The sequence below is a fragment of the Anarrhichthys ocellatus genome, unplaced genomic scaffold (genome assembly GCF_004355925.1).
Source record: "Anarrhichthys ocellatus isolate YVR2014 unplaced genomic scaffold, GSC_Weel_1.0 scaffold20, whole genome shotgun sequence".
NCBI lineage: Eukaryota > Metazoa > Chordata > Actinopteri > Perciformes > Anarhichadidae > Anarrhichthys > Anarrhichthys ocellatus.
The window spans coordinates 3,865,851-3,884,752 of NW_022280050.1; the positions used below are offsets into that span (position 1 = coordinate 3,865,851).

Sequence of the window (18,902 nt, forward strand, 5' to 3'; positions counted from 1 at the left end):
TTGGATTTCCTTAAAGCAGCTGGCTAGCTACTAGCTAGAATCTCTGTGTCACTTTTGAGTTTTGAATTTTCACAGTCTGTGAGCACGAGAAGTGACCACCCGTATCCCTATTCACTATAAGGCCAATTGTTAAGGGCGTATGATACTCTACTCTGTTATTACCAATTTTATGATTTAGGCTGAGGACGCTAGGAAAACGTTTCTTTTCTTCTCTGTGCTGTGCCTACAGTACATGTTACTTATTTTGATTGTGTATATCTTGTAATAAGATAATAACCGTGAACGATTCTGATAGCAAAGGAATACTATAAAAAAAGACTGAATAACAAGACCAAAGATACAGTTAAAAATGAACATACTGGCATTTGTTGGAATCTTGAACCTCTCAATCATCTGCTCCCTCTGGTGCTGGTCGGGGAAGGCGGAGTCTGACTCTGTCGTGATGGGGAGTTTTGAGATTCCCAGCACAGCCAGGATTCCTTTATTGCACAACGCTCGAGAGAGGGTGACAAAGGTCGCTTTGCTAGAGATGGTGGACCTCTTTCCTCTCACCATCTGGGGAAAAGCAATGAAACAGCATTCCTTAATTTTGGCGAAGTTTAGTTTTCACACAAAGATAGATAAACACATGAATGCATTGTGGGTAATGCACTGCACAGTAGCAAAGACTATATACCTGGTGAAATTCGCTGTTGGCCACCAGGTTGAGGTCTTCGATGGAGAGCATGAAGTTTTGAAGCTGACCCACAGCAGGAATAATTGTGTCCATCATGTTGGTTATAACCTCAGCAATCTGGAGCATAACTCCCACCAGGCTCTGCAGTTCTTCAGACAAAACCCTCTGAAAGACAGTAACCAGCATTCAAACATGTGTCTACAGGTTTTTTTTTTAACTTTTATGTTGGTGTTTTCAGGTTAAAGAAAAAAAGAATAGAAGACAGGTTGGTATGAGCCACACATTGGTACAGAGCAGGATTTTTACACAAAATATATTGAAGGATGAAAGGGGTCTGCTATTGTTTTACCACACTGTCAATACATATATATAGTTGGATAATATACAAGGTATACTTTCATTGTCTTCGTAGCAGGAGCATAATTAGATTTCTGTATTCTGATGATGATGATTTCTGATCCAAACTACAAGATATTTAATAGCAGGGGAGTCCCATTTTAAGTCAAATCTGCTGTGCAAATCAGAAAGTATTTGGACTTTTGTTTGTTCAATTTATATCCAGACTATGAGCCAAACTGTTTCAGAAAGGACACCAATTTGGGCACACTTCTTCTCTGGGTTTCTCAGAGTAAGCAAAATGTATCTTTATTTCCAAAATCCCCAATCAAAGTCCCATTAATCTCTGGATCCTCCCTTATTGCCTGAGCTAGAGGTTATATACAGAATGCAAAAAGGGTGGGGCTTAGTGGGCAACCTTGGTGACACCTAATTTGATGGTTAGGGATCGTTGCGGATTAATTCTTATTCTTGCTGTGATGTTTCCATATTTTTAATGTCCTCACTGTGACAGCTATTTTTTTTCTTTCATCTCAAGTCTTTACAAGTGCATTAGATGTTTTTAATGACGAGATAAACTATTTATGATTAAACTAAGTACATGTTGCACTTGAAATAGAAAAGAGGCCTATTACAGATGCCTGTTGTTAATTATTTTTTAATTAGTGTATTGAGGTAACTAGATTAGTTTTGGGGATGGACAGTTTTCTTACATCAAAAGGAAAAACATCAGTTATGTGTAAAGGAGCTTTGTCTAGTGAACATTTTCTTGGACAAAATCGTTTCTCTCTTTCTAACATGTTCCTCAAACAAAAACCCTGTGGCATCAAACATGTTTGTGACAGCCCAACAAAAAACGATTGCTTTAGCCATTCAGCCATTACAGAAGAATGTGCATTCACCACTTTCGCTCATTTTCTGGTACAGATAAAGAAAAAAAGCATTCACTTTTGAAGAAACTAACATGTTGTTTTTTCTGAAATCAGTCTTACTCTGTAGATGAGTTTCTCCATGTTGAGATGGCGAGCCATGAGCAGCGAGAAGCTGTACCACTGTTCTACAGACAAGGAGCAGAAGGTCTTTGAGAGGTCCACATCTGTCTTTTTCATTTTCAAGGCTGTAGCGGAGTTGCAATGACGCAAGTTGACCAACCAGGACAGGATCTGTTTCAAAAGCATTACGAGAGTATGGAAACAGTTAATACTGGCAACAGAAACACATGAGAAAGTATGTCGTGCAAAGAACAACAGACAGGCATAACCATTACTACTTTCAAACTGTTCACCTGAGGCTTTATATGGTAACTGGGCTTCCAAATCCCTGTGCTAGTGTGGCAACCTGGTGGGTTTGATTTTGCCTCTATTTAGTGAAAACAACATGTAGCAAGTCAATCCCTCTGCTGTGAATGCTTGGCAATAATGGTGGGCAATAATGCACAGATGCTGAGACAATGGTGAAGATTTGGAATAGTAAAATAGGGAAAAGACAAGTGTCTTCCAGTGTGTTTTTCAAGTTGGCAATTATGGAAATATGTTTGGTCCAATTAAAAGGATGTGTATGAGATACATAGGTCAGCTACTGTACAACCATATCTAGTGTTGTTATTTTACCTGTGTAGTGTTCAGACAATAAGGTGTTACCACCACCGGATAAACTCTTTAAAGATATTTTCTGCTCACTTTTTGCAACATAATCTGCAGTGTACTAATTAGCATAACTAGCAAGTGGACAGCAATGTATTCCACTAAGTAATGTCTGCTCTGAACAAATGGCCCATGTACATTGGCCAGCCACTGATTGATTTTGATTCGGCCTGCAATTCTGTTTCCATTGTACCATAACGGCAACAATTTATGTATGGATGTTGCTGGCTCACCTCTAAATTGTCATTTGGTAGCATGGTTTCCATCAGGAGGCGCAGAGCAGCTGGGTCGAAATCCATATGTTGCTGAACATCCAAAACGAAGGCTGTTTTATTCCTCAGCATCTCACCCACCGTCACCACTCCTGGGAAATAGGGATATAAGAGCAAGTTGACCAGTGTGTTTCTTATTACGACGTCGATACAGTGGATGAGTCGTTTTTTATATACAACCTGTAGTTTCACTTCTATAATGGTGGAAACTACAAAAGAGCTGCACCTGGCTGCTGTTTTGGCTGGTTTAATGTTCACTAGAGCAACAATCATGGACAAAAGGGCAGTAGAGAAAGTGACCACTTTAGTAAATTATCATTGTTAGATAATCCAGCAACAACCAAAGCGGTGCATCACACACCAGTGAGCGACAGGTGAGCTGAAATTAGTCTGTTGCTGTGGAAACAAGTTTTGTGGTCTTCTTTTTTCTACTGATAGCACACCAGGAATCATCCTTTTCAGTACAAGAGTAACCAGAACCCCAAATCTGAATTTTGAACAGTTTAAAACGTACTTTTTGGTTCACAATTAACTACATTTTTCCTTTCAAAATTGATATATGTAATTTTCTTTTACAAATGTTTAATCATTATATCATTTTGGATATAAACTATTTTTCTTTCCAATGGAAATGAGGAAAATATCTGCCAGGTCTACTGTAAAACAGTGTGGTAGCGTTGCGGGAATGTATAATATATCGTGAAAAACAGCAACTGATGTAGAGAAAAGTTTCACCTGGGGAGGTGGTGTTAATGTTGAAAGAGCTCAGGCTGCTGGTGTTAAAGCCAAACCCTTGACTCAAAACAGAGGACCTGTAAACACATGCACACAGACACAAACAGAGAAATGGACTTAAATCAAGGAATACAATAAATATTCACAATATAAACGTTGCCTTTATATCAATAAAATTAAAAGCTGCCAGGCCACCTGCAGGCTGAATGGACTGAGGGAGAAATTAAGTTGGCCCCAAAACGACAGCAAGAGTACCTGTTCGATTTTTTCGCAGACTTCAATACTCTCAAATCCTAGATTTAGGCGTAACAGCCCAGAACACCATTTACCAAATTATACAAAAGGGATAAAAGAGATAACAAACCTAGACGATGGGGAGAGCAGCATTCTCTTACAAAGTGCAGCTAATTGCTGTGAAAACCCTTGAAATAAAAACGTTTAAGAAGGAAGACAATGCTGTACCAGTTTGACTGGATATTGTAGGCTTTGGGGTCTCCGATGACGGCTAGGAAGATGGCATCGGTCAAAAAGGTCGTGTTCATATTCAAATTCTCAACCAAGATCTGCAGGCTGGGTAGAACGGTCTGACACAGCTGACCGGGCTCAATGGAGAAGGCCGACATCAGCAGACGCACAGACTCTGTATTCTCCAAGGTGCACACCTAGAATAAATCACGTAAGCACCAAGTGAGTTTCTGGACAAATCTCAAATCTCAAGATGTTTTTGGCACCGGCAACAAATAATATCCTTTAGTATTTAATGAAAAAACATATCACTGTCAATATCACTGTCAACCTACAAAAACCCATTTTGTTTGCACTGTAATCAAAGTCTAATAAGTGGTGTTTTGGTATTTTTTGCCTGTTCCTGTCCATGTCATGTTAGCTATATTTTCGTCCAATTTGACCAGTTTCAAACAACAATATGTCATAACTACAACAAAGCAGAGGTGGGCCGAAGTCATTGTTTTGCAAGTCACAAGAAAGTCTCAATTCTTTGCACTAAAGTCCCATGTCAAGACAGTCAAGTCCCAAGCCCTGAAGAGTCCTAAACAAGTCATAATGTGCTCTTTACCGAGTGTAATGGTGAAGACCGTAACTGACGCCAACTGGCGCTCAGTAACGTAACGTTAGTTCCTCATGGTTTTCTCCTGCAACTTGATTGGATGTTGTCAGATTGGATTTCTCAAAATGTAAATAAACCCAACATCTCTGACACTTTTGGAGTTACCTCCAGTACCAGGCAGTTGATCGCCTTCGTGTACAAACCTTTTACATAACATTGATACGTATTTTCAAGTCAAAGTCAAAGTGAAGTCACGAGTCATCGGTGTGCAAGTCAAGCTGCAGGTAATTTATTGATTTTGTCAAGTCAATACTCAAGTCATCACATTTGTGACTCGAGTCCACACCCCCGCATCGTAACATGACCACCCTGATAACACCACGTCTATCATAGGCACACGCAGTACATATGAGGGGATTTAAACTCAATATTGTCATGTAGTGCAAGTTTTTCAGTATCAAAATCATATCAATTCAAAGTACTTCCAATTAAAATGGTGTCCTGATAGATGAATGTTGCATGTGTGAAAGTGGCTGGGTTATTGCAGAGACCTTGGATCTCAGGTTGCCAAGTTGCTCAGTGAATTGCGGGTCCATCACGTTGATCTGAAGGAGCTCAGCGGCTGTTTGGATGGTCTCTTGCATGAGCATCAGGTTCTCTTTGAAGGGAGGCAGAGAGTGAACCAGAGGGGGAAAAATGAGGGTAAGAGAGAGGTTATTAGAGCTAGACAGGAAGATGGGAAAGGAAAGGGAAAATAAGGCAATAAGGTCTGTAAGGTGACAGAATAACATGACATCCCACTGGGTTTCATTACGACTCGCACCATTACAGGGCAGCATCATCAGCCAGCGAGCAGCAAATGATGTACTTAAAGTGAAGCCCTGTGCGGGACTGATGGGGCCAGAAGGGCAGGCAGTCCTAGCTGCTGTCGTGCATTAAAACACATCTGACAAGCCCAAAGAAAGGCACCACCTCGGGCAGCAAGATGTGATGACAGAATATTTAATTAGGCTAAAATTAGACAATGGTGATGTTTAATCTCAGGGTGCTCAACACCTAGAGGCCTTTGCAATTACAACAGTTCACTCTGTGTGTTTGTGTGTGTGTGTGTGTGTGTGTGTGAAGAATAGCAGTGGGGTTGCAGAGAAGTGAAGCTGCTTCAGCTGCTTACAAAGTAATTCTATGCACTAAAAACATTATCACACAAGCACAGACGCCAATTAAAAGGAGGTCATAGATGTCCACTTGTGTGAGTGCGAGGGGAGACGTTTAGCGCGGGCGGACAGGATAAGTGATTGAATTCTACTTTGCTAATGAGATTTAAAAAGGTGCTGAGTGGCTTTCTGCTGGAGAAGGGCCATATGGCCTTGGGCTCTTTGGGAGCTCAAGCTAAGCTGATGTGAAGTCTTATTCCTCATATCTCCAGAATGAATTATGCCGCACTATAATCATGTATACAATAACTACAGCATTAACAAAAAGTTTATGGTATTCCAATGGTCCCCTAATAGCCATTAAGGTCAGAGAAAGAGGGTGGCACTCTTCCATCTTGTGTGACTTTTTAATGGCACAGGCTGGCAGACTGTGCTTATACATATATAGTGTCACAGCAGGTATGTAAACACAAGCTGCAGCACCAGTGTGAGCTCTACATTACAGCAGCACTTAGGCATGAGAGGGAGGGAATTCACTGTGGAGTCAGTAGGTAAAGTTCATTTGGAGAAACTAAAAGGATAAAGCATCATTCATGTGGGGATTCTCCATTTAACTAATGAGTACACATTTGTCTTTATAAATCTGCCCTTGGTCAAAGAAGCCTCTAACTGTCCAGACTGAGTCAGAGAGACAGTAGATCTGAACCGTGAAGTTACCTTGAGATTCATAGGCAAGCACTCTGGTGATATTTTTAAGCACCGAGGAGAATGGAAAGCCACCGGGAAGCATATCGGCGGCATTTGTCAGTAGATCCATTGACGACCTGGGGAAGATTAAACAAAGACTGTTTATGAAACAGAGGCCAACAGAGCAACATAATGGTGAAAAAGCAGTTGTTTTTAGATGCTGGGGCAAATTTATACCTGAAGCGAGATACTGAATTTATACATCAAAATAAGGCAAAAAAGACTTTCTTTTTTTTTTTTTCTTATTCCGAAAGCAATATTTGGTGAGGTGCAAATAAGACTTACATCTGAAGTGCTGTAGGGAGAGTGAGGAAGGAGAGCACTCCAAGAGCAGCATCAATGGTCTCTTCCTGAGAAGCATTACAGCCCCACGGCATGCCACTTGTAGCTCCCTTCACCACAACGCTCAGATCAGGGTTGGCAAAGAGCATGTGGACTGTGTCCATCATTTCTGTTGTGGTAGCAGGGACAGAGATGGCTTTGAACATTGCAGGGTAGTCAATGTAGAAGAGGTCTATGAAGTCATCCATGGGGTCCCTTGGCAGCATCAACGGGGCCTCACGTCTGTGTCGGATCCTCGTCGTATGGTTACCGGCTGTCATGTCCTTCTGAAACATGCTTGGACGGTGGTCCATGGGGGTCAGAAGACCACTGGTGCTTACCAACTGCCTCAGCAGTGCAATCAGGTTTCCAGCTAGGTCTTTAAGCTCCATGTTTACTGACATGTCCCCACTCAGCTGGGTCAGACCAGACAAGAGAGGCCCGATGATGTCGTACACTTTGGCCAGAGCCTGAGTCAGCAGATCCAGTCCAGACGCTTCAGTGTAGCCCCACCATGCACAGAACGCGGCCACCTTCTGCACAATCACGCTTGAGCCGTTGGAGCTCAGAAATTGCTCCAAGGCTTGGTAAACCATATGCGCATTCCCAAATGCATTCATGTCAATCACCTGTTTTACCGCTTCCCTTATCATTTCGGTAAGAGGCGCTTCATTGAGTCCGGAAGAATTTCCCCACATCATGGAGAGGATGTCGTCTGTCGTGATGTTTGCAGAGAAGAGGAAGATCATTGCTGCCTCTTCGAAGAGGTCCTGGGATGAGCTGTTGTCTTGAATGAGATGGCAGTTGTCCAGGATATGGCTCAGTGATTTTTCTATAGCTTCAGTGTAAGGCTGGATGAACGGGGCCACATTTACCAGCTCATCTGAGAGCATTTTGAAGGAAGACAAACTAAAGGCGAGGGGAGAAATTTAATGAATGTCAAGTTAATTCTTTAGATTCAGTGTCATGTGTAATAAATGTCAATATGAATAAGAAGGAAATGAGATAATTATAAGATGTAAAGCACTTCTATGGACAATGGACTAAGGACTAATTCTGACCTACTTCTTCCGTGGAATGCAAACCATGTTTTTGATTCATTTCCTGAACACAGTGATTCCATAGAATTTGAATTCCTTAGCTTTGACCAGAAGTAATATCTCTTCATCTTCTTATTCGCATAGTTTTCCCATTTCATCCTTGATAATAGACTGTGTAGTCTTTTCACTGTGATCAATGATCTATAACTCATGTAGTCAGACCTGATGGTTTCCCTGTGATATGCACAATGTGATCCTTATCGCCATGGCCGGCTCATTATTGCAGCTGGCGTAAAGGGAAATCAATTTATTTTAAAAGCATGTCTCAGCTAGGTGAATCATGCTTAAGCTGCTAGCGGTGCAGACCTGCCTATCCCATTAAATGAATCAAGTTGAATGCAAATGTGATCACTCCAATTCCTTGTGTAATTGGGTATAAATTAAATTGGTCTGACTGGTTCATCGTGGATAATGTAACAACAAATGGCAAGGTGAGTTAATCTATGTATAACTGAGTCTGTGTCAGGATGCAACTGACTCTCAACAGAATATAATGGACATTTCTACAGTCAGATAACATATCGTTAATCAGAATGACCAGTGGGTTTTGTTTAATGGCTGCACTATATTTTAATTGAATTGCCTCATTGTCCTCATAACCTTTGGCGTCAGTGTGGTTTGGTCCGTCTGATATGAAAAAATTGGGAACAAACGTATGCTATGACGGATTTATCTCCATAAAAAGAAGCAGCTGCTCTTTCATTCTAACACACTGATGCAACAAATTGTTTTTGAGAGTCTACAGGGATAATTTAATGTGATGTCTCATCCATAATCACTTAATAACTGCATGGATCGGGGATGACAGATTCAAAGTTTTTTTTTCTGATGGATTTTCCTGTTAAGCATAATAAATAATAGCCGGAGTGAAGGGCACATCTTATTAGCAATGACATAATATTATTGTTGCTGTAAATAGTCACCTGTCTTGCAACTGCATGTCTTGGAGCTGCTTGTACCAGTGTAGCTGCGCCTCAGGGCTCAGAGGCTGGCCTGCAAGCTTAGAGAGCTGGCTATACAAAGCTGCAAAAAGCTGCTCTGTCACAAGTGCGCTGTTTATGTTGACTTGGTAGAGAGACTGTACAGTCCTGACAATCCGGGCAGATGTGGCACTCACAGTCATTGGTCCCACACCCATGTGCTGCAAAGAAAACATGCAGCAGAGATGGACTGTTAGCAATGTGGCAGCTTTGTCTGTGTATCAACACTGCCACCAAGCGGTGAAACTGTTAATTGTACCTGAATAAATGTAACATTTTTCGGCACACATTTTAATATTTCAGTTTGGTTTGTGAGACAAACTAAGACTATACTATTCCTCTATTACATGTGTGTGCACTTTCCTTTTTAGTTTGCCATGCACCTACTTACACTCGTGTTCATGTGTGTGTAGACAGTCTGGGCTGCAGCACAGGCCTCAAAAACAGGCTGCAGGCTGATGTTGCACCACATAGCCATGGTGGCGTTGCTTAACCCTGCTGCCTCTCTCACTGGCTCCCATGCCTTGAGAACTTGACTGCACTCCAACGTGCCATTAGCCTAAAGGGAACATAGTCAATGTCTTATCATGTTTCACATGTATTGTTCTGAAAAAACCTGTTGTTTGCCATACAGTGATGGAAAAAGAACACAGGGTTGGTGAGACAAAAGGTAAAGGCACAAGGGAAATATTATGATCGCTCTGTTCATGCAGTTTGCTGAGAAGCAAAGAAAAGGGCAGAAGTCTCACACAGGTATCACAGTACCCACCCAAACATGCTGTATATGCATACACAATGAGTCTGCACAAACACTGGGTCAGCTAGTCAATCTCTTATAGATTGTAGATTTATACTGAGATACACACATGACAAAGAATCAACACTTTAATAGTGCTCTGCTACACTACACTTTCTTTCATCATGGTATGGATTCGAGTAATTGCAAATTTTGAGCATTTATGATAAATTCATAGAAAATGCTTTCTTGCTAAGAGATGAGAAGGTCGGTGTCTTTGCTGTAACTAAGCTGAGTGTTACCTGTTTACTAGGTACAAATGCACAATTGAATGTGATCCAATAAAACAGCCCTGCATGTAAATCCTATATCTATCAAGTTATATTTGTTTGTTCACACTGTAAGAGGTGATGATATAACGTATTAGTCATATTTGGAGCACTGTTTGGATGTGGTATTACATTGTAAATAAGAAAATATATGCTTGTCAATATATGGCTGAAGCTGTAGTTTGGGGAAGCATATGTGACAAAACCTGACAAGGACCTAAGTTGTTTTTGCTTGGCTGTTTTTTTTCTTCTTTTGGATATTAGAAGGCCTTTTATCAGTGTCAAAGACAACACTTCTTACCCCTGACTTCCTACCATTAAGCAAGGTATATTCTTAACCTTTAGATGAAGTAAAAATAATTTAAGTCCCACAAACAAATCCCAGCCAATATCTAGTTGACAGCAGTGTCCTGATAATGTCATTCAAAGTGCTAACCATTCGAGTCACATGCACATGTTATCTGTGTCCTGAAATGACAACATTGTCTTTCAAAAGCCTTTTAAAAAAGGGTACATAAAAGTGCAAATGGATGACGGCAGGTGGAAAGATTCTAAAGAAAGATACACCCCCACTATGCTCTTACATCAGTCAAGTAGTGGAATCTATCAATACATTAGGTGTGCCACCTAGATTAGAACTAAGGTTTTGTTGATTGCAATAATGCATGAAGAGTTATGCACTGGTACAGGAGCTCACCTCTTACCTCACTCTCTCTCACATGCTAACCTGTCCACAAAAGAAAAGGCCAGCAAATGACGGCGAAGAAACGAGACACAGAGGCACAGTATGTACAAAGGTACAGTAGAACAGTAGCAGTCTAACCTGTTCAGCTGCCTGCACCGTGTGTTCTATGGCAAGCTCCATTCTTTCCAAGGCCTCAGACAAGTTAAAATGACTGGAGTTCACAGACCGTGTAATTTCATTGATCAATGTCACCACAGGCATCTGAAGGCTTTGAATCATCTCTGGGGGAAGACAAAGGGTTTGATCAACATGAATGGCTTTCCAAAAAAAAGGTTAGGTTTAGATAACAAAATTGGCTATTTTTATGAAATGGTACAGGAGACACTTATGCAGTTTCAGGTATGTTTCAGGTGTCTCACAGTGGGAAAGGTGTGCTTTGACAAGTCTTAAGGGGACATCTGTTTACTTGTACTGAACATAGGAAACAATTCTCCCTTCAGTCAGTGAATCTTGTTCATTCTTACTATACAACAGTGATGATTCTGGTAAACTAGTCTATCCCTGTCCTGGCTAAAAAAAATGTAAGACAGCTGTAACAGCTTTGCTGTTCAGTATTCTCCTCACCGTTCTGTGCTTGCATGTTGTTTACCATACTTCCTATGATTTTCTCAAACTGTAAATTAACAGTTGGGACACTGTCCCATTGCTCTGTTCCTTTGAGGGTTGACAGTAGGGTGTGTAGTATCTCTTCAAGTCTGTGACAACACACATGGAATTTGGTTTAGGGCAATCATAGAAGCAACTAAACAGTGGTTTATATTATGAAATTTAAATAATACAAATCATGCAATTTAATATCAACTTGCTGCCTAAAAAAAATGAAGTAATTACTTGTTTGGTTTGTTTCCAACAGAAGTGGTAATTAAACTTACTTTTGCCACGTGTCTTGGTCGGCCTTCCCAGTCATCACTTGCTCCAGGACTGGAACAAGATGTGCAAGGCCCCCCAGAGATGGAGCAGTTGTATGTGAGCCTGGGCCTTGCATAACGAGTGGCCAAAGCATGCTCAAGAGTTTGCCCATCTTACAGCGAAAAAAAAAAAAGGGGAAAAATGGGGAAAAGAGTGAATACATTTTATTTGCCTAACCTCAACTACAGGAGTTGTATTTCATATGTCCTTTGATCTGTTACATATCTTAAGAAAACAATGAGTTCAGGACCCATAACCGATAAATGATAAGATCATGTTTTTGTTTTGTTTGACTGTCCATGATCATAAGTGATGTACGCGTTTCAAAACCCTCATACTGGCTTGTAAACATGTGTGGTTTGGAACTGGCTGTTGGCCAATAGTTTTAGTAGCAACACAATACACAAGGCATTGACATGGTTTGTCAGCATTTTAGTTTTAAATTTTTGTAATGTTTAACTTGCAGACTTTTAAAATGTTTAATTTTCCACAAAATTAATTCACACTTGAAAGGAGAAAAAAAATTTAAAAAAAAAATCATAATAAACTTACATGTTACAGTGTTTTAAGCCTTACCTTGCCAAAAATGAAGGGCAAATCTTCTACTGATGCACTCTCAAAAGATGCCCAGAGACTCATGTTTCCTGAAATTACAAGAAATATTGTTCACAAAGTCAATTTCAATGTCAAAAAAACTAAAATAATCTCCTGTGTGAAACTTGATCTTGTTCTTACAGACAACAAAAACATTGTGCTACTTTGATCTACAGCTCTTGATCTGTCTGGCATCATCGCTTGAATAATGAAGTGCACAATGCGACCTCCAATCCATCAGAGTTCATCGGGATTCAACACCTACAATGACACGGAAAAGCTGACTTGCCTTGGCCAGACTCCATGATAAAGTGCGTGATGTGAATGAGGGTGGAGACGTAGGCCTGTGCTGTGCTGTTTGGCGGTAGGAGGTTCTGGACTGTTTTCATCTCCTCCAGAATCCTTAAGAAGCAAAAGCACATCAATATTTCATTTGACTCATCAAAAGGTCATCATGTCAAATCCAAGACCTGTGGTTGTTAAACACTTTTATCCACTGAGGGGCTATTATTCTTACATGCATCATGAATGCAATTAAAGGTAGAGTCTGTGATTTTGGACAAAGATTTTTGATATTTGAACTTAATACACAAACAAATACACTCCTCCTGTCTACCCGTCAAAAGCTCCTTTAGAACTTTAGCATGTACCAGATTTACCGCCCCCCTCGCTGCCACTGCCATACTCTCATACGTCCCTGGCCTTTCCCCTGTCCTTGCTGGAATGGTGTTGTGTGGCATTGTTTGTTGAGCCAGGGCTGTGTATGAATACCAGATTTATTTTTAGCACGAAACAGAATGGACAGTTAGCAGACCGTGAGATGACAGACTCCACCTTTAACTAGGACAGGAGAACCCAAAGCACCTTGAATACCAAGGACTGCAACTCAACCTCTTTAACACAGATGAAAAATGCTATGAGCTAAAATGTGCATAAATTGCTCTGTAGAACTGCGGGTAACTGCTGTCAGGTGATAGTGGGTTCCTCACTACATGACTTTTTCATTTGGACCAAAGAAATTTTAAGGAAATAGCAGAATTACTCACAACTGATTCCAGCTGTCTGGTCCACTGACCACGGAGATGCTCTTAAAATACGTGGTCGCTACTTTGAGTCCACAAAGCAAGTATTCAGCGAACATTTCGGGTACTGTTTGTTGGATGATGCTCTCAGCCCTCTTGAGGATGAGGAGGGAGATGTTACGTGATGAGGCAAAACTCATGTCTGTTTGGACAATGAGCTGAAGTGAGTCCTGCACAATTTCCAGGATGTTCTGCTGTACAGAGAGCGGCAGGGGGCCTGTGGCTGCGGTCAGGATCTGCATAGCACTTTGGAAGGCTTCCAAGACGGCAGCTAAGAAGTGGTCACTCTGTAGGCCACCTGGTTGCTCTGCCACCATTAGGGCTTTGCTCAGGGACTTGGTGATATTGCCAATGGCGGAGAGGTAGGCCTGTTGATCATCACCGAGAACAGTTGCCATCGTCCCCAGCAGGTGCTGGAGGTCTGTCACAGGGGTGGAGACATTCATGTCGGGGTTTCCCCATTGGAGCATACTACTGAAGATCGACTTGACATTTGGTTGTTTCATCCACTTCTCTATTAGGTCGAGGTATTGATTGACTTGGAGCTCAGCGACATGAAGAATGGTTGTGTTTTGTAACGACTGGTTAGCACCTGGAAAGTTATTCTGAGCCTCTACGTTGGCCATTATCAATTCAAATTGACGCCGGACAATCTCAACCGTTGCCAGGCCAATTTTAATCACCCCTGCACCATCTAATGGGTACTGGAGGTCGTCGATCAGGAACTCGACCTGCTTACTTACAAACAAAGAGAAATCCACCTGTGCCAGCTGTAATGTCACTTGCATGTGTGTGAGGTAGTAAAAGGGAGTGAGGAGCTCTGAGACGGAGCTTGCGCTGGTGATATTTTCCAGCCTTTTCAAGTACCATTCCACAATATCTAGATATACTTTCTGAGCATACATGGGGTTCATCAGAGAGGTGTTGTTTAAATTGTTGAATGGTTCAGTGTTGGCAACCAGTTGTATGAGACCCTCTACCACTGTGATTTCATTCATGATGTCTGGAGTGTACAGCTGGTTCAGCTGGAGGTTCATCTTGATATTGGCCAGGGTGCTGTTCAGGGTGTGTGCGAGAGCCATGTTAGGGTTGGAGCTGAAGTTAACTTGGACGACATCACTGATAGCGTTATTGACAATTAATGGGATGAGGGAGAGGATGGCTGTCTCATTACGGAGAGCAGGTAGGTGAGTCAGGAAACCGCTGACACCGTTTATCAATCCCATAACACACTGTGCTGTCATCATCGGGTCACGCTGTTGTTCGTAACACTGGCGAACATTGATAATCTCCATTACATTCACCATCATGTCGTTTATGTTGGCAGCTCCAGCTAGTGCAGCAATGTCGTTCAGCTCCTCAAGGGTGAGGTTTGCCTGCCGCAGAGCATTCTGGACATCAGACACAGTAATATTTGGTGTATCCATGATCAATCTGATGAAATGAAGAACCTGCTTGGATGTTTTCACACAGGCAGTATCATTAGAGGACAGGAGTGAGAAGAACAAGGATGTCATTTCCTCATATTCCCGTCCCTCCAGAACAGAGTTGGTCGCAGGTAATTTGATGGTTACATTACCGTTGGCTGAGAGCATCATGTCTAATATCTGATCCAGGAATGTAAAGATCTCTGAGATCCCAGACAAACAGTTTTTGCCTTCTGGACATTCCGTCATCTGATTCTGCAGAGCTTTGAAATCCTGGAGAAAGCGGGCAGCCTCCTGTTGGACCTCAGGTGGTAGGAATGCAACAAATCTTTGTGCAATAATGTTCTGAGCAGCATCTGGTCCAGCCTGAGACAGGTTCTGAAGGCCTTCTGGGCTTAAAAGGTTGAGAAAGTCCCTGGCAATCAGGTGGAGGTCAGTGACTTGGGCTGGGCTAAACTGCCCATTTGGTAACGGAATATGTTGCATTTTTCGCAGTCGAAACAGAGACATCACGCATTCTTGAAGCTGGTGTAGGTACCCAAGAATGATGTTAGTTGGGTCACTGTTTGGAGAATCCATGACTTTCTTCAGTAGCTCCATGGCACTGAGGATGGCTTCTACGAGGCCTGCTGAGGTCTGGTTGGTGAAAGGTTGGAGCGCTTCTCTGAGACGGCCCACTTCTTCAGGTTGGAAGTAGTTTGAATAGGTAAGCAGAGTGTGTCCCGTGATGTGGGAGAGAGATAGGGTGAGGTTACCTTCCAAGGAGAAAAACTGCATTATCAACCGTTCAAGTTCGGGTATCGTTGGGTCTGTCTCATTGAAGCTAAAAATGTGCTGGTTGAGCCTGCCGAGCTTTGAGGAAACATCGAGCACTGTAGAGACATTCAGGGGACCATCACCGAAGAGCAGAGGAAGCAGTGGTTTCAGACCCGTGGACTGCAACAGGTTACCGACGAGGGGAAGCATGACGTCAGGGTTAGTGATGTTTTGGTCAGGAAGCATGGAGATCGTGTTGACAAAGCCATCCAGGGTTTGCATCAGGTTTATCAGGTAGGCTGAGAGTGCATCTCCACCTTTGATTCCTTTCAAATATGATCCTGCCAAATGTTTATAGACGTCACCGTATACATGCTGCAACAGATTCACCGTTCCTTTGAGACAACTACAGAGAAAAAGAAATGAGTGGCAAAATGTCAGAAAATTGCTATGAGTACAGTTGGTAAATCAGTAACAACAATAAATAATACTTCTTGTGTTAAAACTCTGTCTGTACTCTGTTGAATTCTGTATTTGTGCAAAAAGGCTGCCCATCTAATCATATTACAAATCAGTTCATGGTTATCATTTAATTAAAGGAATGGTTTGACATAAACTAGTTCATTTTTGGGTTGTTAGTTGAGAATACTGATACCACTCTCATATCAGCCCACTTAATATTAAACTGCAGCTTAGCTTAGCTTTGCGCAAAGCCTAGGAAGGATACATGAGGAAACAGCTGGCTGTACCCGTCCAGTACCTCTGAAACTCACAAATGAACACATTATATTTGGTTTGTTTATTCAGTAGAAAAGCAGTAAAAAAAAGTTGTGGATTAATTGGGGATTATATACGGAACTATTTCTTGGCCAGGCTTAATCAACAAATAGTCCCATACATAGCTTTAAGGTTGCTATTCAGTAGATGCTAAGCTAAGCTAACCAGCTATTATTTAACATGAATGTGAGTGGTATAGTTCTTCTTATCATTATACATTTTCATATCATCCTAAATAAATGAGTCAACATTTTATCAACAAATGAAAGTCAGTAACAGAACAGCAAATGTAATTCCAGAGCATATGGAATACATGCATTGTGTCCACGTTCAAAAAGACACCATTCATTAAAACTAACAAGTACAAGCACTTACTTCACCAGGACATCTTGGTTTGGTGACATCAGAGCCTGAGTCATTGCTTGAACAAACTGTGGCCATTTCAAACCGTTATCGCAGTGAATGGCTGAGTAGTCCATGTTAATAGAACCTAAAGTGTGAGATAAATATACATACATACTTGAATTGGTTGTGTTTTTTCTACTATGTTAAATAAATCATAACTTGGTTTTGAGTAAATTTGTTTTGGCGCCAAATGAATAAATATACATATATTTGCCCTGCATGTTTCATTGAACCTCATTGTAGCGGCCTAGCGACTTATTTGCACCCTGGATTGCATTGATGTATGCATTTGATAGTTAAGGAAAAAAAAGAAATGATACTCACAGTTTGCTGGCTGAGTTGTGACATCGGGCCTGTAGTTCAAAATCCAATAAAGCATGTGGAAATAGTTCTTTACCTCGTGCCACAGTTGAGTCTTCTCAATCTTTTCTCCCAAATTCACCATGAACAAGGAAGCACTGCAAGCAAAGCAAAGCACAACACTGTTGAGAGAGTGAAATGATACACGACAGCATAAAATGAGACATTGTGCACTTAAAACACATAATTTGCCCAAAGTCTTCACTGGAACAAAATGTTGTTGGGCCTTAAACCTTAAATCTTTTCAGTTAAAGACACATGCTCTGGCATGAAGGCCTGCAGGTCAATCAATTCATCAATCATCATCATCAGCGCTTTCTCAAAACCTTTGTTGAAGAGTCCATGTAACATCATGAGTGCTGTTGTCTGGCATGCAGTTCATCCAGTATTCTCCAATTAGCTTTGACGCCAGTTTGTTCAAAAGCATACCAAACTGCACGCTGCTATTGCACAGCTTGTGCCACTGAGAGAGAATCATGGGAAGTGTCACGTTGTAGTCGTCTCTGTCTGTCAGGGCGCTGTATACGACTTGTGCCTGTGGAAACATAAAATTAGTATTTCTCTATAACATTAGATATTAATGTGGGTTCATGTAGGGATCTGTTGTTACAGACATTCATATTGACAGATTAAATAGATTGTGTATATTTCTACATTACAGAACAATCCAACCCTAAAACAAGGACATTTACTCCAACACAAAATACCACAAAAACAATAAAGAAAAGATAATAGTGTTGCATTGAGTTGGACTTATAAATATTTTTTGTTTTTTCCGAAATAACTCTTCAAATGCAGTTCAGTTAACCTTTACCTTCTGAACCAACGGCAGCCAGTCCATTAGTAGCGCTTGCTGTAGAGCGGAGCTGTTCTGACAGATCACTGATCTCCACAACTCGATCTTTATGCTTTCTGTGTTTAAGAGCCACTCAAAGGGACCCAAGAGATCTTCACATTGTGTAGGCTCAGACAGAATCTAGTAAAACAGAAGCAAAACGCACAAACTCATGAATGTTTGTTACCTTAATTATTTTACATACAATCATCAAAAACCTCAAACATGTCATGCCCTGAAATGTGTTTCCCAAAATGAAAACACAGAAAATCAAATCGTCACAAGTCAAGGTAGAAATCCTGTCAGCGGATCATTAGTGAGTAAATTATGGCAGACAGTTGTTCATTGTCATGAGGGAATTCTTGCACAATGTTTCATAATAAAGCTTTCAATAATGCTTGGTCGCTCAACATGCCCTTTACAAAACAACAAGTGAGCCAGTATAGTTAACTAGAATTTAGTTATGTTGATTTTTGCAACCTGGGTCTTGTTTCAGCAGTTTTAGCCCTCTTTTCTTGTTTCATAACTATGGTAAGTACTATAGTTTGGAAACTGCTTCAACCTGTCTTTCAACCCGTCTGATTGATTGTGCTAGTGCCCAAACCTGCTGTCTATGTCTTGCTGCCAGCCCACATCTGAGCAATGACAGTAAGCTGTTGTGAAACTATGATGCATGAAACCACAAAAGGTTTTAACATGAGGTAATCATTGTTTAAGCGATTACTATGAAAATGCTTTTTTTCAGTTGGAATACCACAAGCATACCTTTGGAATCATTTCGATAATTTCCATCACATTGTCCAGGACGTGAGCAATCCAAACGCTTGCCTCAGACTGGTTTGTCAGCAACGTTAGAAAAGTCATTTGGAGTTGATCAGCATCTTTCAGGACACTGAGCATCATATCTGCAAACCAGG

The 18,902-nt window shown here is 41.2% G+C and overlaps 1 protein-coding gene across 1 annotated transcript in view; it reads right to left on the bottom strand.

Annotated features, from left to right (window-relative positions):
• abca12 (ATP-binding cassette, sub-family A (ABC1), member 12) overlaps window positions 1-18,902 on the bottom strand; it is a 58,632-nt gene that overhangs the window by 30,528 nt on the left and 9,202 nt on the right. Inside the window, exons 14-35 of the mRNA XM_031858497.1 lie at window positions 18,751-18,890; window positions 17,965-18,126; window positions 17,477-17,685; window positions 17,115-17,248; window positions 16,761-16,875; window positions 13,390-16,014; window positions 12,633-12,745; window positions 12,326-12,393; window positions 11,713-11,861; window positions 11,405-11,535; window positions 10,919-11,061; window positions 9,422-9,589; window positions 8,974-9,191; window positions 6,915-7,859; window positions 6,600-6,706; window positions 5,280-5,386; window positions 4,125-4,324; window positions 3,663-3,739; window positions 2,889-3,019; window positions 2,005-2,175; window positions 677-841; window positions 360-555 (exon numbers count right to left, since the gene is read on the bottom strand). Of these exons, the coding sequence (XP_031714357.1) occupies window positions 360-555; window positions 677-841; window positions 2,005-2,175; window positions 2,889-3,019; window positions 3,663-3,739; window positions 4,125-4,324; window positions 5,280-5,386; window positions 6,600-6,706; window positions 6,915-7,859; window positions 8,974-9,191; window positions 9,422-9,589; window positions 10,919-11,061; window positions 11,405-11,535; window positions 11,713-11,861; window positions 12,326-12,393; window positions 12,633-12,745; window positions 13,390-16,014; window positions 16,761-16,875; window positions 17,115-17,248; window positions 17,477-17,685; window positions 17,965-18,126; window positions 18,751-18,890 (6,474 nt within the window). The remainder of the gene's footprint in view (window positions 1-359; window positions 556-676; window positions 842-2,004; window positions 2,176-2,888; window positions 3,020-3,662; window positions 3,740-4,124; window positions 4,325-5,279; window positions 5,387-6,599; window positions 6,707-6,914; window positions 7,860-8,973; window positions 9,192-9,421; window positions 9,590-10,918; window positions 11,062-11,404; window positions 11,536-11,712; window positions 11,862-12,325; window positions 12,394-12,632; window positions 12,746-13,389; window positions 16,015-16,760; window positions 16,876-17,114; window positions 17,249-17,476; window positions 17,686-17,964; window positions 18,127-18,750; window positions 18,891-18,902) is intronic.